General features: G+C 40.2%; 1 protein-coding gene across 2 annotated transcripts; it reads left to right on the top strand.

Moving 5' to 3' along the window:
* The first annotated feature begins 1,171 nt into the window (after positions 1-1,171).
* Positions 1,172-20,178, top strand: LOC129695756 (calcium and integrin-binding family member 2-like). 2 transcript variants are annotated; one of them, XM_055633031.1, is made up of 6 exons: positions 1,172-1,222; positions 4,427-4,461; positions 7,518-7,629; positions 9,827-9,974; positions 14,138-14,333; positions 19,040-20,178. In XM_055633031.1, the coding sequence occupies exons 1-6, from the start codon at positions 1,172-1,174 to the stop codon at positions 19,059-19,061; spliced, it is 564 nt and encodes a 187-aa protein (XP_055489006.1). In that variant the 3' UTR covers positions 19,062-20,178. The 2 variants fall into 2 exon arrangements, with proteins under 2 accessions (XP_055489006.1, XP_055489015.1); XM_055633040.1 differs by lacking the exons at positions 4,427-4,461; positions 7,518-7,629.
* Positions 20,179-20,817: the final 639 nt, after the last annotated feature.

Raw genomic sequence — 20,817 nt, 5'->3', positions numbered from 1 at the left:
CCATGACACTCAGGGCTCGTTGCATCTCCCCTTTTCCTAATCGGTCACCATTTAGATAATTGTCTGCTTTCCTGTTTTTGCCACCAAAGTGGATAACCTCACATTCATCCACATTATACTGCATCTGCCATGCATTTGCCCACTCACCCAGCCTATCCAAGTCACCTTGCAGCCACCTTGCAGCCTCACAGCTAACACTGCCCCCCAGCTTAGTGTCAACTGCAAACCTGGAGATGTTGCATTCAATTCCCTCGTCCAAATCATTAATATATATTGTAAATAGTTGGGGTCCCAGCACGGAGTCTTGCGGTACCCCACTAGTCACTGCCTGCCATTCTGAAAATGACCCGTCTACTCCAACTCTTTGCTTCCTGTTTGCCAGCCAGTTCTCTATCCACATCAATACTGAACCCCCAATGTGTGGGGATAGCTGGTCGTCGCGGACCCGGTGGGCCGAAGGGGCTGTTTTCGTGCTGTATCTCTAAGCTAAACTAAAGCTAAAATTAAGCCTCTTCAGGAATTCTACTTGATGATCTTCCCCATTATTTTTTAACAACTCTTTTAAGCCACGGCAATGCACACTACCTGCTCTTTTCTTAATAAAAGGTAAAATAATTGCATAATAAAAGTTTCAAAAATATCTCGGGGCTGTTATTATTTTTTCTGATTATTTTTCTTCATCTCATTTAATAACCTCAGTAAGAAATACATGTTTTGGGTTCAGTAAATATCACTGCAAACTGTTAATCCTTTATTGGCACTTAAGAGGTCTGCAGTAGCCCATAATTTATCATTCTCCGTATAATAGGACTGTCCACATAGAAAATGGCATCATATTGTTTAATACTGGCAAATGTCAACCAAATAATAAAACAAAATAATATTTAAAGTGAAAGACAATCTGCAGCTGGCACACTGTGAAAGAGCTAATTGATTTAGAAAATACTTGTATAACGCTTGTTCGAGCCAGTCACATTAGACTGTCCCTCTTCCTCACCAAACTAAGCATTAGGCTGAAATTGCTCTAGTCAAAGGCTGGATCATTCTGGCATGTCTGTCTGATTTTTCAACATGATTTTTCAAAACAAAAATTGATTGTAATGTAATAATATAACCTGAACCCCAACATTATTTGAGAAGAGTGGAGATTTACTGGAGCCGCACATTTACAATGGGAAATAAACAAAGTGTATTTACTGAAGAGCAGCTAGATGAATACCAGGTAAGTCCGCCGAAGAGATTATATGTAACATAAAAATATATAAGGTTATCACATCTTTAATGGTGCTTCTAAATGTACAGATCTATTATGCTATAATAGAAAAGGAATCTTCGTTTAAGCAGTTCTGCTTGGGATATAAAATAGATGTAACGCTCGGTAAAACTCTTCTTTGAAAACACGAAAGAACCCGAGGAAGGGTCTCGACCCGAATCGTCACCCATCCCTTCTCTCCAGAGATGCTGCCTGGCCCGCTGAGTTACTCCAGCTTTTTGTTGTCTATCTTCGGTTCCTTCCTACACCTAACCATTATTTTAATGTCATTGAAAAATAATATTATATAATGGGGCAGCAAATATTTACCAAAGTGATGTTCATTGATTTAAACTATAACCATATTTGCTATCTCCTAATTCTGGAGAAGCTTGTGAATTTCAGCGTCATTATTTGGATATAGTGTATGGCAGGGTTCTGAAATGGATGAGCACGTAGAATACTAACCAGAAACCAAACAATTATCGTGAAATATTTTAGGATTTAAACGCTCAGAGGAAGGAATGCCTCCTCTGTCACAACGTCCTCGTTAATGCCATTGAAGCAATGATTGCAAATACTATTTTCATTTTGTTTGGATACAGTTTTTATATCTATCGGCAGCAGTGAAAACATAGAAACACGGAAATATAACAAAATAGGTGCAGGAGTAGGCCATTCGGCCCTTCAAACCAGCATCGCCATTCAATATGATCATGGCAGATCATTGTAGATCATCTGAAATCAGTACCCCGTTCCTGCTTCCCACCCCCCCCCCATATCCCTTGATTCTTTTATCTGTATCTGGTTAAAAAGATAGAAGATTCAATTTAGTATCTGTGACCATCTAAAGGACTGTAGGTGGCAGCAATGGAATAGATTTATGGCAAAATACTATTGATACATAACATCAATGCACTGCATGTAAAATGCATTTAAAACTTAGGATTCAAACCAATTAGAAAACTAAATTGAATATATTTGAAATGTAATATTATCAATATTGCTGGTCAAGAATCATATTTGAAAGATGATATTCTTCTGAGGGTTTTATATTTGTTTTTATTATATTAAGATGTTCTAATGCAGCTCACCCTTAGAGGCTGAGTTGGCAAATTGGAAGTTGCATGGACTTTATGTAATCGGAAGTATCTTTTATCTGTATCTGGTTAGAAAGATGGAATAACCAACTCTTTAGTGCACATGCGGTTGACAAAGGGCCATAATCGCTATCCTGTAATGTTAGCTCCTGATAATGTTCCAACTTGTGGCACACTCCCCAGATTAATCACAGTTGAGAACAGAATGGACACTCCAACTCAGATGACTGTTAATAATTCTAGGGGGTTAACTATAATTGGTTCAATAAGTAATGTATCATCTCTCTGCCCCCCACCCCAACTACAAGCATGTTATCCTCTTTCCCCTAACCTCCATTTTAAAACCCAATAGGAACATCTAATTGGAATTTCTTCCTACCCTTAAGATAGCTTTTTGTAATAACTGTTGTATCAGACTTTACAACATGTACTATTGATTATTACCAATATACTGTTTTTGTCCTTTTTGAGTCCTCATTATTCTGCCTTATAGCCTTGCTAACTAATTCCTTGTTTCCATTTCCCACCCTCCCTACCTTCAGACTCCACGTTCAGGTTCCCAGTCCTCTGTCATCGGCAGCAATAATAAGCCAAAAGACAGGAAGATGGAAGAATTCAGCAGGTCCACCAGCATCTGTGGAAGCAAATAGTGTGCATCGATGTTTCAGGTTGAGACCCCGAATCAGTCCTAAGGTAGGGTTTTGAATTAAAATATCACCTTGCATCTTTTGCCACCACAGATGCTTCTCAACCCATTGGAGTTCTTCTGTTTTTTTGTTCTAGATTCCAGTATCTGGGGTCCTTTTTGTCTTCAGTAAAAATAAACCACCCGATATATCAATATGTCCCCAACGCACTGAAGCATAACTTGTCTACCTTGTGGAAGTCCTCCCTTTTAAAATCCTTTCTTCTGCAACACATCTCTCGCCACAACCTCCTTCTTCTTTGCTCATGGCACCAAGTGTAGTGCAAACTCAAGAGATTCCTCCCTCTGAGGTCCTCCCTTTTACTTGTTCCTAGTTTCCTAACTTCTGCTTCCTGGACATGATCCCTCTTTCTGCCTGTGTTACTGGTAGCGATACAAACCACAACCTGTTCCTTGGCACAGAAGATTCCTCAGCTGCTTGTCAATGCCATTGACACTAGGACCATGTTTGTAGGTAGTTGCAAAGATACCACTCCTAATTGTTGCACCCTCTGTCATTCCAGCCTTTCTAATTTCCTCTTCCTCCTTTGTACATCTGATCCAAGCGTGGGACCCACCTTGTTGTATCTGACTTTAGCCCTAAAAACCCCACCTTAGTAGAATTATTCAGAGGTGAATGCAACAAGAATAAGATGCAATCAGTGGATTCATGCTTGATCACTCTTTGCTGTTGCTAGGTAGTAACTCCTGAATCTACTCACCAAATGTGCATCACAGTAGTGCCAGCTATCGCTCAAGCTCTGATAACACAGGTTCATCCAGCAGACAGCACTTCCTACCTCTGCTTGTGTCCAGGACATGAAAAGTATTGTGGATTTCTGAGGTGAATTCTTAGAATATTCTTAGAATAAAGGGGAGGTCATTTAAGACTGAGGTGAGAAAAAACTTTTTCACCCAGAGATTTGTGAATTTATGGAATTCCATGCCGCAGAGGGCAGTGGAGGCCAAGTCACTGGATGGATGTAAGAGAGAGTTAGATAGAGCTCTAGGGGTTAGTGGAGTCAAGGGATATGGGGAGAAGGCAGGCACGGATTATTGATAGGGGACGATCAGCCATGATCACAATGAATGGCAGTGCTGGCTCGAAGGGCCGAATGGCCGTCTACTGCACCTATTTTCTATGTTTCTGTTTCTATGTGACACAGGAATTCAACTGAAGTGAACTGTTAACTCCTCTATTCACAAGCTTGCTAATTAAAATGCTGCAACTCCTGAAATTCAAGTTTTTGTTCTCACGGTAGTAAGTGTTAGATAGCCTAATGAATTATCCTGAAATTTGGAGAGAAAGTAACTGACAGGTATTTGCATGTTTATGATATATGGCAACTTTATAAATGGTTACTAAAAAGTGTTGTTTTCTATTTCAAGGATTGTACAGTCTTTACAAAGAAAGACATAATGAGGTAAGTTGATAAGCAATGTGAGAGAAATGTCCTCAACCTACTAAATAATGGTTGTGTTTAGCAAAACCCCTAATGCGCTATGAGTTTGGAGCCAAAGCAGATGGTTGGGGTTTCTGAAGGTATTATGTACTGTCCAAGAATGAGGTCTTGTTGGTTTTTGCAAAGCTGCCAAGATTAAACTGTACTTGAGGCACAATTTCAATTGTATTGTTTACTCTTATGACATCAAGATTCAGATTCAGATTCAATTTTAATTGTCATTGTCAGTGTACAGTACAGAGACAACGAAATGCATTTAGCATCTCCCTGGAAGACCGACATAGCAAACGATTTGAATGAATAATAATAAGTGTCCAAGGGGGGGGGGGGGGGGGTGATTGGCAATCACCGAGGTACGTTGTTGAGTAGAGTGACAGCCGCCGGAAAGAAGCTGTTCCGCGACCTGCTGGTTCGGCAACGGAGAGACCTGTAGCGCCTCCCGGATGGTAGGAGGGTAAACAGTCCATGGTTGGGGTGAGAGCAGTCCTTGGCGATGCTGAGCGCCCTCATCAAAGAGCAGCAACCATTAGTCAGAAGGGTCTCAACCCAAAACGTCACCTATTCCTTTTCTCCAGAGATGCTGCCTGACCTGTTGAGTTACTCCAACATTTTGTGTCTATCTTCAGTTTCAACCAGCATCTGCAGGTCCTTCCTATACATAAGAACTGGTACATCGGTATAAATTTATTAATCCCACACATTCACAACTCAATAAATATGGCTCAGCGTTAAAAAAAAAGTTATTGAATGTGGGAATCACAAGCAAGGTCAGCGTTTATTTCACTGGCGAAAGTTATAGTGAGTTTGTATCTTGAACTTACCATCTGATCAAGTCATTTCTATCCTGCTTTTTAGTGGCATTTCTATCCTGATATTTAAGCCCAGTGATGATGAAAGAATGGTAATATTTTTCCAAGTCAAGGTGGAGCATTAGTTGCAAGAGAGCTCGCTCAATTTTCAGGTGTCTGATGCCTTTCTTTTTCTTTGCGGAAGAGGCAATGTGGACAGAACTGTTGGAAATGTCTTTGTGAGAAACAGCAGCCATCCAGTAATGACTGACAAGTTTAAATTGCTACAAGATTAAAGGAACATTTATTTTTATCCCAGTCACAAATGGTCAAACTTTTAATTTTGGTTTGTATTTATACTATAATTATTTTTTCATTACCGATGGCCGGAGCACTTTTGTTAGGACTTTGGGGTTTACTGTGAAATATTTTTATTGTTTAGAATATATGAATTATTTGAATATTACTGTGTTCATTTACTGTCATATCTTCTGAAGTAGTTTCAGATTCAAATTCAATTTTAATTGTCATTGTCAGTGTACAGTACAGAGACAACGAAATGCATTCCTAATCTACCAAAGGACATAAAGTGCCAGAGTAACAACAGGTCATCCCTGGAAACATGGAGAAGTGACGTTTCGAGTTGAGACAGTCCGTCCACCTGAAATGTTACCTATCCATGTTCTGCAGAGATGCTGCCTGACCCGCTGAGTTACTCTCATAACTTATGCTTCAAATTTTGCTTTATTTTATGATATCTACTTCAATCTCATTATAAAATGCTGTCATATAATGATCACTTTCCCTAAAGGCCCATTAACTACCAAATTATTAATGAAGCCTTTCTCATCACACCATACTGGAGCTAAAATAAATTTCCCTCAATAGGATTCTCAAAGGACTGATTTAGGAACATCCCCCTTCCCCCTTCTCTGTTTTCTGTGCCCCCCGCCACCTCACACACCGATTTCTCTCACTATAATGCCTCTTTCTCTTACTCTACCCTTCCCTTTCCACCTCCATATCTTCCTCTGGCTTTACGTTTCAACCATGTTCTCTCCTTATCTAAACCCTTTTATCTCCCTTGTGCCCCTTTTTGTTCCCTTTTGTCTCCTTTTAGCTTCTTGCCTTTGTCCACCCATCTGCCTATCAGAATTCCCATTTACCTCTATCCACCTATCACTTGTCAGACTTTATCCCACCGCCCCCCATCCTCACCTTCTCCAGCTTTCTCCATCATAATACAATCCGTCTGAAGAATGGCCTCAACCCAAAACTTTGCCTACCCAAGTCCACCAGAGATGCTGCCTGACCCATTGAATTGCACCAGTATTTTGTGTTCTATGCAATATTCTCGCATCTGCAGTGAATTGTGTCACCATTGGCTTGTCTTTTTTTTTACTGATATTCTCTGGTTATTGTTTTACCTTGTTACATATTCCACTAACTTCCTGACTTATACTATACCATACATGACCATAAATATCTTTAGAAAGCTCCCAGTAAATTTTGTTCTGCTATTTCTTGCTCCATTCTTGTACTTCCATATCTCAATTATTTTCCATTTTCATTGACATACTTCTATTGTAAAACTTCTCCTGTAATTTCCCCTATTAATTAAACCATTGTCGGTATGCATCGTGCATTCCATGCATTGGTGCGGGAACAATTCTGTAGAATACTGCAAGAAATTGCAGAGAGCTGTGGATGTAGCTCAGTCCAGCACACAGATCAGATTCCCCACCATTGACTCCATCTACTCTTCACAGCGCTTCAGAAAAACAGCCAACATAATTAATGACATTTTCCATCCCGGTCAACCCTTATTCTCCCCCTTTCTCATTGGGCAGAAGATGCAGAAGCTTGAAAGCATCACTAGACTTGGGAACACATTTTTTCCCACTATAATCTGAATGGTCCTTCCATAAACTGGCCATTTCATCTTTACCCAATTGTGGAAATTGGAGTTTGTCTATAGACCTGGTGCACTACAATGTTGAGAACTATATTCTGCACCCTAACTTCCTCCTTGCCCAACTTATTGTACTTCAGTTTACCTTGATTGTATGTATGTATCGTATTATATCATTTAATTGGGTAGCATGCAGAACAAAGCTTTTTAGTGTACATCAAGACACATGACAATAACAAACCTAAATCTTACCTCATCTTTTTTTGTTATTTATATCATACGGGGGAAAATTTTGTCCCATTTTTGTTGTATTTCAGATTATATCAAAGATTCCATGCATTGGCACTGCAGAATATTCCTTGCCACTGTAATAATAGAGAAGATATCAAAATACCTCTACAACTCATTACTGAGATGCCAGAACTAAAGGTACGACTAAAAGACTGGATATAAAAGTGATACTGCTGTACTTTTACTGGTTGAAAGCTGTGATAAATATTACATGTGCTTTATGAGATTGGTTCATTACAACAAGCTTATCCTGATATTTGAACCTCATTGTTTTCTGGGCATGTATATCTCTGAAGATGTCATTGGCCCAGCACATTGATTAAATCCTAAAGAAACCCCGTCAATGCCTCTACTTCCTTAGAAGATTGAGGGGATTTTGTATGTTGAAGAATACTCTCTTGAATGTCCAGGAGAGAGAATATCGACTGGTTGCATCATGGCCTGGTTCAGCAACTCGAATGCCCAGTGAAGGAGATTATAAAAATTGGTGAACACACCCAGTCCATCACAGGTGCTGCCCCCCCTCCCCACCAACAAACGGATCCATTGGTGGCGCTGTCTCAAGGTTCAAGAACAGCTTAGAATCATAGGTCTCGTAGTCACAGGTCATAGAGTGATACAGTGTGAAAACAGGCCCTTCGGCCCAACTCTCACACACTGGCCTTCAATGCCCTAGCTACACAAGTCCCACTTGCCTGCGTTTGGTCCATATCCCTCCAAACCTGTCCTCTCCATGTACCTGTCTAACTGTTTCTTAAACAATGGGATAGTCCCAGCCTCAATTACCTCCTCTGGCAGCTTGTTCCATACACCGACCACCCTTTGTGTGAAAAAGTTACCCCTCAGATTCCTATTAAATCTTTTCCCCTTCAGCTTGAACCTATGGCCTCTGGTCCTCGATTCCCCTACTCTGGGCAAAATACTGTGTGCATCTACCCGATCTATTCCTCTTATGATTGTGAACGTTCTAAACCAGCGCGTTCACAGGATCCCACTAGAAAGCTGATTTAAATGGACTTTAATTTACAGCAATTGAACACTAAATTCCTTCCATTTGGCCTATAAATTAATGTAAATGAGACTTAAAAATCATGTTTTATTGTGAATTATTTGTGAATATTATTTGGACACTTAGGCTATTTAAAAATGTTAATTATTTAATAAGAAATGGATCGATGTTTAGATCTAGTAATTGAAGTCTGAAATTAGCTACAATTGGGTAACTAACTAATTATATGCTTTAATTTCAGGTCATCCAAGTAAGATTATTTTATATTTGTTTCGGAGTGCTTCAATCTATGATAACTAAAAATTTCATTCAGTTCTCTTAATTTTTAAGAAAGTTATGGGCTTTTGACTGTCCACGATCACAGCTTTTTTGTTATGTCCATAGAAAATCAATAGGGAACAAGATGCTAATTTCCAAGTATGAAAATGGCCATAACCTTTTAAATACTTGAGATATGAAAGTGAATTAGGTGTCAAATTAAACTTATTTTTATGCTTTATCTGATGGGATAAATTGCAGACTTGATTTTTTAAATCTCAAAATTTTGTAACATTGCTAACTAAAGCTATGTCCTCTAGTCCGGTCTCCTCTCAGGGATTCTGGTGAAAACAATCCAAGTTCGTTCAACCGCTTCTTGTAGCTAACACTCCCTAATCTAGGCAGCAACCTTTTGTAAAACCTGAAGGAAATCAACCTTGGCTCAGAGGAGACCAGAAAATATCCGTAACACTGTTGCAACATAGGAAGATTATTGGTGTCAAACTATTTGACCAGTTTAGTTTAATTTAGAAATACAGCATGGATCCAGGCCCTTCGGCCCACTGAGTACCACTCCGACCATCGATCACCCAATCTATGTTACCCCACTTTTGCATCCACTCCTTACAATGGGCAATTTTACAGAGGCCAGCTAACCTACAAACTTGCGCGTCTTTGGAACGTGGAAGGAAACCGGACCATCTGGATGAAATCCCTGCTCACAGGGAGAACATACAAACTCCACACAGCCAACACCCGATGTCAGGATCAATCCGGATATCTGCCATGAGGCAGCAGCTCTGTCAGCTGCTCCACAGTGCTGCCCCCACAGAAGACTATTTCTATTTTTAAAGATAGCATCTACTGCTAGGACCAGGGCCACTGGCCACTAGAGGTGATCATTTTTAAGAATGCATTAAAAATAATCAATGCCACCAGGCAGCAAGTGGGAGAGGGTGATAGTGTTGTGGCAGATTTGGTGTTATCTAATAATTCACCATGCCATATGCATTCTCTGGATATTTTACAAATGCTGAATATTTGAGATGAATGCTTTTCTTTTTTCAGGAAAACCCCTTTCACCAAAAGATCCTTCAAGTGTTTTCAGAGGATGACCAGGGGTTCATGACATTTAACGAATTTCTAAATATGTTCTCTGCCTTAAGCAATCTGGCATCTAACAATTTAAAAGCATATTATGCATTTAAAATTTACGGTAAGCGAATTGTATCTTTGGAAATAGTAGAAATCTTTTGCAAATTAAAGTTATGGTCTGATCTATTATGAAAAATACATTTATTAACTAGTCTATTTTCAGCCTCATATTAAAATCAAGTTAATTGATTTGCCCGAGGGATGTAAATGCTCCTACATAAAACCAGCCAGGAGAAGGTTATGCTGCCAGAGGATCCTTTATTTTGGACTGTTTTTAGTCGTAACATTCTATAGATTCAGGATCAGATCCTGTGGATTAATGGGTCCTGAGGGTAGCTAATGCTATCCCACTTTTTAAGAAAGGCGGGAGAGGGAAAACAGGGAATTATAGACCATTTAACCTGACATCAGTGGTGGGGAAGATGCTGGAGACAATTATGAAAGATGAAATAGTGGCACATTTGGAGAGCAATAACAGAATTGGTCCGAGTCAGAATGGATTTACGAAGGGGAAATCATGCCCGACTCATTTTCTGGAATTTTTTCGGGATGTAAATAGGAAAATGGACAAGGAAGAGCTAGTGGATGTAGTGTACCTGGACCCGTTAATCCCTTTCAGAATGGCAGGCAGTGAATAGTGGGATACCGCAAGGCTCGATGCTGGGACCGCAGCTATAGACAATATACATCAATGATTTAGATGAAGGGATTCAAAGTAACATTAGCAAATTTGCAGATCACACAAAGCTGGGTGGCAGTGTGAACTGTGAGGAAGATGCTATGACAATGCAGGGTGACTTGGACAGGTTGGGTGAGTGGGCAGATGCAGTTTAATATGGATAAATGTGAGCTTATCCACTTTGAAGGCAAAAACAGGAAGTCAGATTATTATCTAAATGGTGTCAAATTGAGAAAAGGGGAAGTACAACGGGATCTGGGGGGTCCTTGTTCATCAGTCAATGAAAGTAAGCATGCAGGTACAGCAGGCAGTGAAGAAAGCGAATGGCATGTTGGTCTTCATAACAAGAGTAGTTGAGTATAGGAGCAAAGAGGTCCTTCTGTAGTTGTACAGGGCCCTAGCGAGACCACACCTGGAGTATTGTGTGCAGTTTTGGTCCCCTAATTTGAGGAAGGACTTTCTTGCTATTGTGGGAGTGCAGTGTAGGTTTACAAGGTTAATTCTTGGGATGGCGGGACTGTCATATGCTGAGAGAATGGAGCAGCTGGGCTTGTATACTCTGGAGTTTAGAAGGATGAGAGGGGATCTTATTGAAACATATAAGATTATTAAAGGTTTGGACACGCTAGAGGCAGGAAACATGTTCCCGATGTTGGGGGAGTCCAGAACCAGGGGCCATGGTTTAAGAATAAGGGGTAAGCCATTTAGAACGGAGATGAGGAGACAATTTTTCACACAGAGAGTTGTGAGTCTGAGGAATTCTCTGCCTCAGAGGGCGGTGCAGGCCGGTTCTCTGGATATTTCAAGAGAGAGCACTACATAGGGCTCTTGAAGATAGCGGAGTCAGGGGATATGGGGAGAACGCAGGAACGGAGTACTGATTGTGGATGATCAGCCATGACCACATTGAATGGTGGTGCTGGCTTGAAGGGCCGAATGGCCTACTCCTGCACCTATTGTCTATTTTCTATTCTCCCCATAACCCCCTGACACCTGTACTAGTAACAAATCTATCTATCTCCACCTTAAAAATATCCCCCGACGACCTCTACAGCCTTACGTGGCAAAGGATTCCACAGATTCACCACTTATGACTAAATACATTTCTCCTCAACTCCTTCCTAAAAAAACATCCTTTAATTCTGAGGCTATGACCTCTAGTCCTAGACTCTCTCACTAGTGGAAACATCCTCTCTACTCTATCCAAGCCGTTCACTATTCTGTATGTTTCAATGACGTACCCCCTCAATCTTCCAAACTCCAGCAAGTACAGGCCCAGTGCTGCCAAATGCTCATCATAAGTTAACCTACTCATTCCTGGGATCATTCTTGTAAACCTCCTCTGGACCCTCTCCAGAGCCAGCACGTCCTTCCTCAGATATAGGACCAAAATTGCTCACAATATTCCAAATGCAGCCTTACCAGTGCCATAGAGCCTCAGCAATACATCCCTGTTTTTGTATACAAGCCCTCTTGAAATAAATGCATTGAGTTTGCTTTCTTTACTACCGACTAAAAGTACCGACTTTTTTAAATGGGAAGGGAATTTCATATAAAATCTTGATCTGAAAGAGATGTATCATAAAAACATTTACATTAAGAGGAGACTTTGCCTCCATCACAGTGAGGATGTGCTTGGTGAACTCACTGTGGTGGATGTTTAATTTGTGTTTATTGTATGTTTTGTTATTATTGATTCTGTGTATGACTGCAGGCAACATAATTTTCGTTCAGACCGAAAGGTCTGAATGACAATAAAGGATCTATCTATCTATCTATCTATCTATCTATCTATCTATCTATCTATCTATCTATCTATCTATCTATCTATCTATCTATCTAATCTAATATACTTGAAACAAAACTCTGTCTGTAACTTAAAATCTGCAGATTTGAAGCTCAGCCAAGGAAGGGTATGGATTCAAATTGTTCTAACATCAAACCTTTGAAGAAAAACTGAACTGTTGTAATAAGTTGACAAAATATCCCCACATAGAGAAATTGCATTGATTACTCATTAATACATACATTGTGTACTTTTCTTAAATGTGTATGTATTCCATTAAGGCCCCAAAAAACCCACGAAGCTAAAGAATAGAAAATGGAAAGATTCTGCTAACCATAAATCAAATTTAAGCTACTTATTGTCATCTTGTCAGAAGAAGTTCCACTGGGTTCAGATACTGTCTCAGTTGCAGTCTACTATTGTGTTAAAAGCTTGCTACAAAGATTGCTTAGAAATTTAAGATAATTGATTCTTGATATAAGATTAAATTTCCCTTTCCATTAGCTTCCAAAATCAATAGCTTTTAAGGTTTTGTGCTTATCACCTCTTAGCCTCTGTTGCTGTCTCCACCTTTCCCTCCCCCCTATGCCTTCTATTTGCCAACTCCCCCCCACCTGTATCAACCCACTGCTTTCTAGCTCTTGCCCAAACCTTGCCCAAAGATGATGATGCAGTAGAGTTGTTGCCTTCCAGTGCCAGAGACCCGGTTCGATCCTGAATATCTGTGCTTGTCATTACGGAGTTCGTACGTTTTCCCCGTGACCTGCATGGGATTTCTCCGGGGTCTCTGATTTCCTCCCACACTCCAGAGACGTACAGGTTTGTAGGTTAATTGGCTTTGTATAATTGTAAATTGTCCCTAGTGTGTGTAGGATAGTGCAAGTGTGCGGGGATCGCTGGTCGGCGTGGACTCTGTGGTCCGAAGGGCCTGTTTCCGTGCTGTATCTCTAAACTAAACTCTTCCCACTATCACTTTACACTGACTACTTAGCCTCTGCTCTAGCTGAAAGGTCTCGACTCAAAATATTCACTGTCCATTCATTTTCACAATGCTCTGCCGACTGAGTTCCTCCAGCAGCTCTCTTTCTGTTTGCTGCAGATTCTGGCATCTGCAGTACCTTGTGGGAACCAAACCCTGCCCTTTTCTGCTTTCCACAGCAACCACTTTCTCTGTGACTTCCTGGTTCTCTCATCCCTCCCCACTCACCCTAGCCCCTCAAATTATGTAATTTTTAGCATTCTTCTTCATTCTTTCAAAAAAGCTACGCACTTTCAAAATCCATTCATCTTGTCCAGTCAGTGTTTAATTCATCCTATTTATGTTTCTGTTTATTTCAATCTAGTAGGTGCTCTGATATTTGGGAGTTGTGGTTTTGAGATTTGAGAGAGTGGTGAGTCTGTGGAATTCTCTGCCTCAGAGGGCGGTGGAGGCAGGTTCTGTGGATGCTTTCAAGAGAAAGCTAGATAGGGCTCTTAAAAATAGCGGAGTCAAGGGATATGGGGTGAAGGCAGGAACGGGGTACTGATTGTGGTTGATCAGCCATGATCGCATTGAATGGCGTTGCTGGCTCAAAGGGCCAAATGGCCTACTCCTGCACCTATTGTCTATTGTCTATTCTGTACCATCCTTTCAAAATAAAAAAGCAAAGTGGAACTCATTATCAAACTTGAAAGAAAAATTGCAAGAAACAATTTTTTGTCTTACTGCTGAATTCTCCAGTAAAACAAACTTTTTTAATCTGTTTCACATTTTGCACAGACTTCAACAGTGATAACTTCATTTGCCAATCTGATCTGGAGGTAATGCTCAACAAGCTTACAAACAAGGAGCTGTCAGATGAAGAAATTCAATTGGTGTGCAGCAAAATCATGGAGGAAGGAGACCTGGATGGTGATGGGAAACTTTCCTTAGCTGACTTTGAATATATGATCACCCGTGCCCCAGATTTTGTGAGGTAACTTTAAAGTCGATCAATGCAAGCTTTTGTTATTTATTTTTCAGTTTGCACCATTAGGTGAATTGTACAGAATGCGGTTACATTGTTCCTTCATTAATTCATCATCGTTGAAAACATTAGCGACGCAGTGTTGCTGGTTTTCAACGGCAATAGTGACGGACGCACCACACATCTCTGTCCTCCACTTCCTGCAGACTTCTGCCGTTGGAAGTATAGGATTTTGGTGTGTGTGTGCTTTATCATCATTCCTTACAATGCAATGTGCGACAGTGATCGCAACTTCTACTGAAGTGTGGATGGCCATTGGCTCACTAGAAGCTGATCTGCACTTTGACAGGCCTTGTTTTTGGTCCTGCTGGGGGTCCACAGCCCCCTCCTTACCTGGCAAACCAGGTGGGGGAGACGGTTTAGTTGCCGACTATCCGACCATGAAGCAGGTAGCATGGGATTACATGGCACCCGTGGCAGGGTGAACTCCCCCCGACCTGACCTGTACACAATGCTAATAGCCAGCTACTGATATAAGAGTACAACCTTTTCTGTCTAAATCTTTCTGGAGAGAACCACTGTCCACACCATGCGCACATTTGCTGAGTCAGTCAAATTGGGAAGTACATTTGCAGTTTTGAAACCTGATTGACATTGAGATGGTTAACCCCATGCAGCGATTCCATTTGGGAAGATAATAAATTCAGATGAAAAGGTTTCAGAGATAGGGAGGAGAATTAAGATCATAATCAAAAAGTTATAAAAGAAAATGGGGAACTTAGAGTGGGCGTTGGTCCATGGGCACAAGTGTATTGGGCCACCAAGCTAACATCACATGGAGTTATGGAACTATAATAATAATAATAATAAACCTTATTACGGACTCGAGGTCCAGACAAGGGGCAACATTACATTTTAAAAAATGCATTGCATATTAAAAATAATATCATAAAGTACCTATAAAATCTTAGTATATCACTTATAAGAGCATCATAAATTATATATTTTAAAAAACACAATACATGTTAAAAATCCAGATTAAAAGAATGATCAATGTCCTACAATGAGACAACGACACCAGTGTCTCCACAGCTGGGATTCATAGCGTGTAGTGCTAACCCTTATGTTTGTCAAGGCCACAATAATCACATTTTTAGAGTCGTTTATCCTGCAAATAAAATTATACATGTGATTTCTTAGGATAGCTTCTAAAGTACTGACTCCTGCAGCCACAAGCATATTACGGGCACTACAACATCTAGGTTTCCTTAGCAGTGTTCTCATGGCATTGTTATATGCCACCTTTAGTCTCTGCAAACTTGCCTTTCCATAGTTCGACCACAGGTGCGCAGTGTAGAGGGGTGTGCAGTATGCTCTCAATAGCGACATCTTCACCACATCTGCACACGCACCAAATTTACGCAAGAGAATATTCGCCTGTATATACAGCATTGGTCGTTGCCTATAAATATCCTCATCATCTGTCATTTGTTCTGTAATAATATGCCCTAGATATTTTACCTTATTACAGACACTAAGATTATTGTCAGACAATTTAAAATCAGGAAATTTTAGACATTTATCCTCTTTGGTTCCACAGATCATAACAGCACTCTTACTAGCATTGTATTTAATGTCATGTTGGGATTGCTCACTCAAATGACAGATGGAGAAATTCACAAAATCATTGTAAAATTTGAGTGTGGAAGTGGTTATGCTTTTAAGAGGATGCTGTGCTGCCAACAGATGAATTGAGGCAGGGTGAAGGGAGATAATTCATGAAGGGAGAGGTTTTGTGATGGGAGAAGATGTAGGATACTATTTTAGTCAAATGGTTTGAAACATGCTGGTTTAGTCTGAAGTGGTGACCAGGTAAAGGAAGAAGCAATGATAAGAACGTGGAGTTTGTGGCAATAGCCATTAACAATATTTTCATTACTCTTAATATGTAATAGGAGTTGCCCTCCTCAAGATCAGACATCAGTGTGGGAAGGTCTTTTGCGAAGTTGAGGAAATCAATCTCCAAGCATCATCTCATGAGGGTACATGTGAAACTTAATGCTAAGCATGAGTGCCATATCATTGGATCTGTAAGGGTTGGAATGTAGTAAGAGTGAGGAGAAAAATCCCATCAGAGAGAACAAGCAGGCCCGGGCTGGCATCTTACGTCACAGATAGCATATTGGACAATACTCAGTTCATCAGCACGAACTCATATATCAGGCTTGTTTTATGATCCACATTTCTGGAGCGAGACTTGACCTTTCAACTTTGATTTAAAGTGAGTTGATGTATCAGTGAACTGAAGTTGCCATTTCATGTGCTAAGTTGATATCCTTATAGAAAATATTCACCTCACAATATTTAAATAGCTGTTCATGTTACTCGTTAATTTGTTTGCAACTGTAATGATACTTGTACGAACAACTTACTTTGATTCCTAACAAACTGCTTTTATTCCTAATTCAATACCATATCAAAGATCACAAGGTAAATTGAAGGTTAGAGGTGGCTTGACAGATAGTTTGAGTAAAGTGGATGAAGAGCATTGGGTTTGAAATAGAGTTGGCATCTGTCCATCTGCAAGAGAGGATGATGTGGCTTTGACGTTGTTCTTCTTGGAGAGGGGAATGTTTCATCTGCGGTTGAAGTTTATGCTGTGGCTGATTAGGCCTATCCTTAACATAGCAATGTTATAAAATTATGAGATTTAAAAAAGTCTGCAATTTATCCCATCAGATAAAGCATAAAAAGAAGTTTAATTTGACACATAAGTCACTTTCATATCTTCAGTATTAAAAAAGTTATGGCCATTTTCATACTCGGAAATTAACAGCTTTTCCATTGACTTAACACAAAAGCTGTGATCGAGGACAGTCAAAAGCCCATAACTTTCTTAAAAATTAAGAGAACTGAATGAAATTTTCAGTTATTATAGATTGAAGCATTCTGAAACAAATATGAAACAATCTTACTTGGATGACCTGAAATTAAAGCATATAATTAGTTAGTTACCTAATTGTACCCAATTACAAAATTCAATTACTAGATCTAAACATCTATCCATTTCTTAAGCAAGGATTAACATTTTTAAATAACCTAAGTGTCCAAATAACATTCACACAAGAATTCACAATATAACATAATTTTTAAATCTCATTGTCATGAATTTATAGGCCAAATGGAAGGAATTTAGTGTTTAATTACCGTAAATTAATGGCCATTTAAATCATCTTGCGAGTGAGATTTTGTGGAACGCGATCGATTGGAACGTTGCGGTTTGCGGTGAATTTAAATCTCATATCGGCAGGAAAAACACTGTCGGTTTGTATGGGGCCGAAATCATCTTTTCGCAAAGTAACATTTGGATTATGGTAATCCTAAGAAGCATGTTTATATGTAAAATAAACGGCTTACCTTTAACTGTCCCGTATATAAGATCCGTCCTGTTGTCAGCGTTGACGACATTAGAAGCGGATTTTTATTTTACTCCAGCGCTGAAATTGTCCCGCGGTTTAAAAAAAAATTCACAGAACAGCAGTCGGAACAATTCTTCAGCATTAGCACCCCGAGAAAATATATCTCGGACAGGCAGGAGAAAACCGCATATTAACCCCACCCCCCCCCCTCAAAGACGCCAAAGTCGCGCACACGGCCAGTGGCAGAACTGCAGCGCCACTGAAGGTAAGTTTTGTAACATGGCTACTTAACAGGCAGACCCTCCCATAGCTTTGACAGGTGAAGTTGTCTCTGGCCATTGCATTGGGGAGTGTGATGCTATTGCCATTGACCATTTTGTGGCATTGGTGCCTGGTCTCCAGGATCTTGAACTTTATGTTCATACCCACCTGGAATCCTTTCTCCACTTATCCACCTCAACAGCCACTTCCCAGATGTCAGTGCCAGTGTTAAAATTTGCCATATCTCTTCTAATCGTACCCTTGTAGTAAAATATTTGTCTTCCTCTTGGCCTCTGTGCATTTATGTCCTTCCCGTACAGCACATCTTTGGGGATGCATTAATTTTCCATCTTGTGCACATGTCCAAGCCAGCTGAGGTGCTTCTGCTTGAGGATCACAGTGATGCTAGGCATGTTAGTCAGTGAGAGAACAGAGAGGGCGGTGATTTTGTTCTGCTAAGAAACTCTCAGGATGCAACGAAGACAGCGGAAATGAAAATTATTCAATTTCCGTCCTGAGCTTCACTGCTGCACAGTAATGTGCGGGAGATACACGCTTTCTAAACGGTCATCTTGGTCTTGATTATGAGTTTTCGGTTCCTCCATGGTTAGCCTCCCGATGGTAGTTGCTGCCTTTCCTATACGTGAATTGATTTCCTCATCCAGAGAGAGGTTATCAATCACCATAGATCCTAGACAGGTGAATTTGTTGAGTTTCCAGTGGTGGTGATCAGGGAGATTTCATGGGGACGGAGTGGCCTGACCCATGACAACTGTCTTCTTAACTGATTGTCAATCGGTAGTCGTTGCAAACATGAGACATTTTAAAATATTTTTTTAAAAGTTTAATTTTAAAGGAAAGATATTAGTCAAATTTTAAAGCATTGTTTCATTTTTCGTGAATACGGGCATGATATTAGGGAAATTAAATGACTGTAGAGATAATGTCTTATACAAATATGTTCAGCTGCTTGTCTATGTTATACTTTCTAAATGGTTAAATATTAAAATCCATATTAATTTTATTTTTCAACAGCACTTTCCATATTAGGATCTGAAGCACGAACATTGCGCAAGCGAGGTATTGGTCAGCATACATTAGCGCCCTTATATTTAATGCAACTCTGTTATTCTGCTGCAGAAAATTCCATAAACGCAACCCAAGACAAAAACTCGATTATATATGTCTAATATTTTCTATTAAATGCCAGTCTTTGTAATTAATCACTCGATTGTGAGTTTTCCAAGGTGTCATTCCACAGAAAATAGCCCCAACAGGATGCAGTCTTATTTATAATAGTTCCTTAGGCTAGACGAAAGACACTTTAAAGTGCATGTTTCAGGCAGCGTTGGAGATTTCTTCCTCGTCTTGTTGTAGTGTTCAATTTGAATACTAATTAGAGGCACCTGTAACCAGTTATTGTGCTGAGAAAACCACCCTGAAATTATTAGCAATGCGATGTGGCAAACCTTCAAATATGATTCAATATGTACTGTCCACATTGAATGAGAATTTTCACATGCACAATTTGAAAATATAAATGCTCATTGGGGAGATTTTGTTTGAAAGAAGATCATCCTCTATTATTAAACTTTTATGTCTGGTACACCTTTCACTAAATGTTGATTTCTCCATCCTGTGCACTACTCCTCAAGAGGAAGGAAAGGCAAAATTCTCCCTATCTCCAAAATGTTGTTTCAAAACTAACTGAGAATATGTAATACATTTTAGTCAAATGAAATGAGAGCATCTTATTTTCTATTTGTAAATTTTGTTGATGTGTTAATGGATTCTAGCCGCACCAATCCATTTTGTTCACTATTATTAAAATCATATAGAGAAATGCATTTAGCCCTTATTGCACCAGTCCTTAATGTGTTAATATAATCTGAAACTGTTGGGGGAGGTTGTTTAGCTTCCCCAACTTGTCCAATCTGCAGTGAACTAATTGTTATGTTTAGATGACTACAACTGTGCGGACCAACTGGCTGGAGTTTTTACGGACATTTTCAACCTCTCACTTCTGAGGTCTGAGGTCCCCACCTGCTTTAAAAGGGCATCAATTATACCGGTGCCCAAGAAGAGTAAGGTGACGTGCCTCAATGACTATTGACCAATGGCACTAACGCCGGCGGTGATGAAGTGCTTTGAGAGGTTGATCATGGAGCAAATCAACTCCTACCTCGACAAAAACCTGGACCCACTGCAGTTCGCTTACCACAACAGATCAACGGTGGATGCGATCTTGCTGGCCCTCGACTCCGCTCTTGACCACTTGGACAACAAAAACTCATATGTCAGGCTGTTATTCATCGATTACAGCTCGGCATTTAACACAATCATTCCCTCCAAGCTGGTTACCAAACTCGCAGAACTGGGTCTCTGCGCATCCCTCTGCAATTGGATCCTCGACTTCCTCATTCACAGACCATAGTTTGTTCGTATTGGTGGAAATGTGTCAGCCTCGATAACAATCAGCACGGGAGCACCTCAAGGCTGCGTGCTCAGCCCCTGCTGCACTCACTCTATACTCATGATTGCGTAACCGGTCATAGTGCAAACATAGTCCATCATCAAGTTCGCTGACGACACCACTGTTGTGGGACGTATCACTGATGGGGATGAATCAGAGTATAGAAGAGAGATCGAGCAACTGTCCATATGGTGCCAGCGCAATAACCTGGCCCTCAACACCAGCAAAACCAAGGAACTGATTGTGGACTTTGGAAGGAGTAGGATGGGGACCCACAGCCCCATTTATATCAACGGGTCGATGGTTGAAAGGGTCAAGAGCTTCAAATTCCTGGGCGTGC

Source organism: Leucoraja erinacea, chromosome 1 (genome assembly GCF_028641065.1).
Source record: "Leucoraja erinacea ecotype New England chromosome 1, Leri_hhj_1, whole genome shotgun sequence".
Classification (NCBI taxonomy): Eukaryota; Metazoa; Chordata; class Chondrichthyes; order Rajiformes; family Rajidae; genus Leucoraja; species Leucoraja erinaceus.
This window is presented reverse-complemented; position numbering and strand designations above follow the sequence as displayed.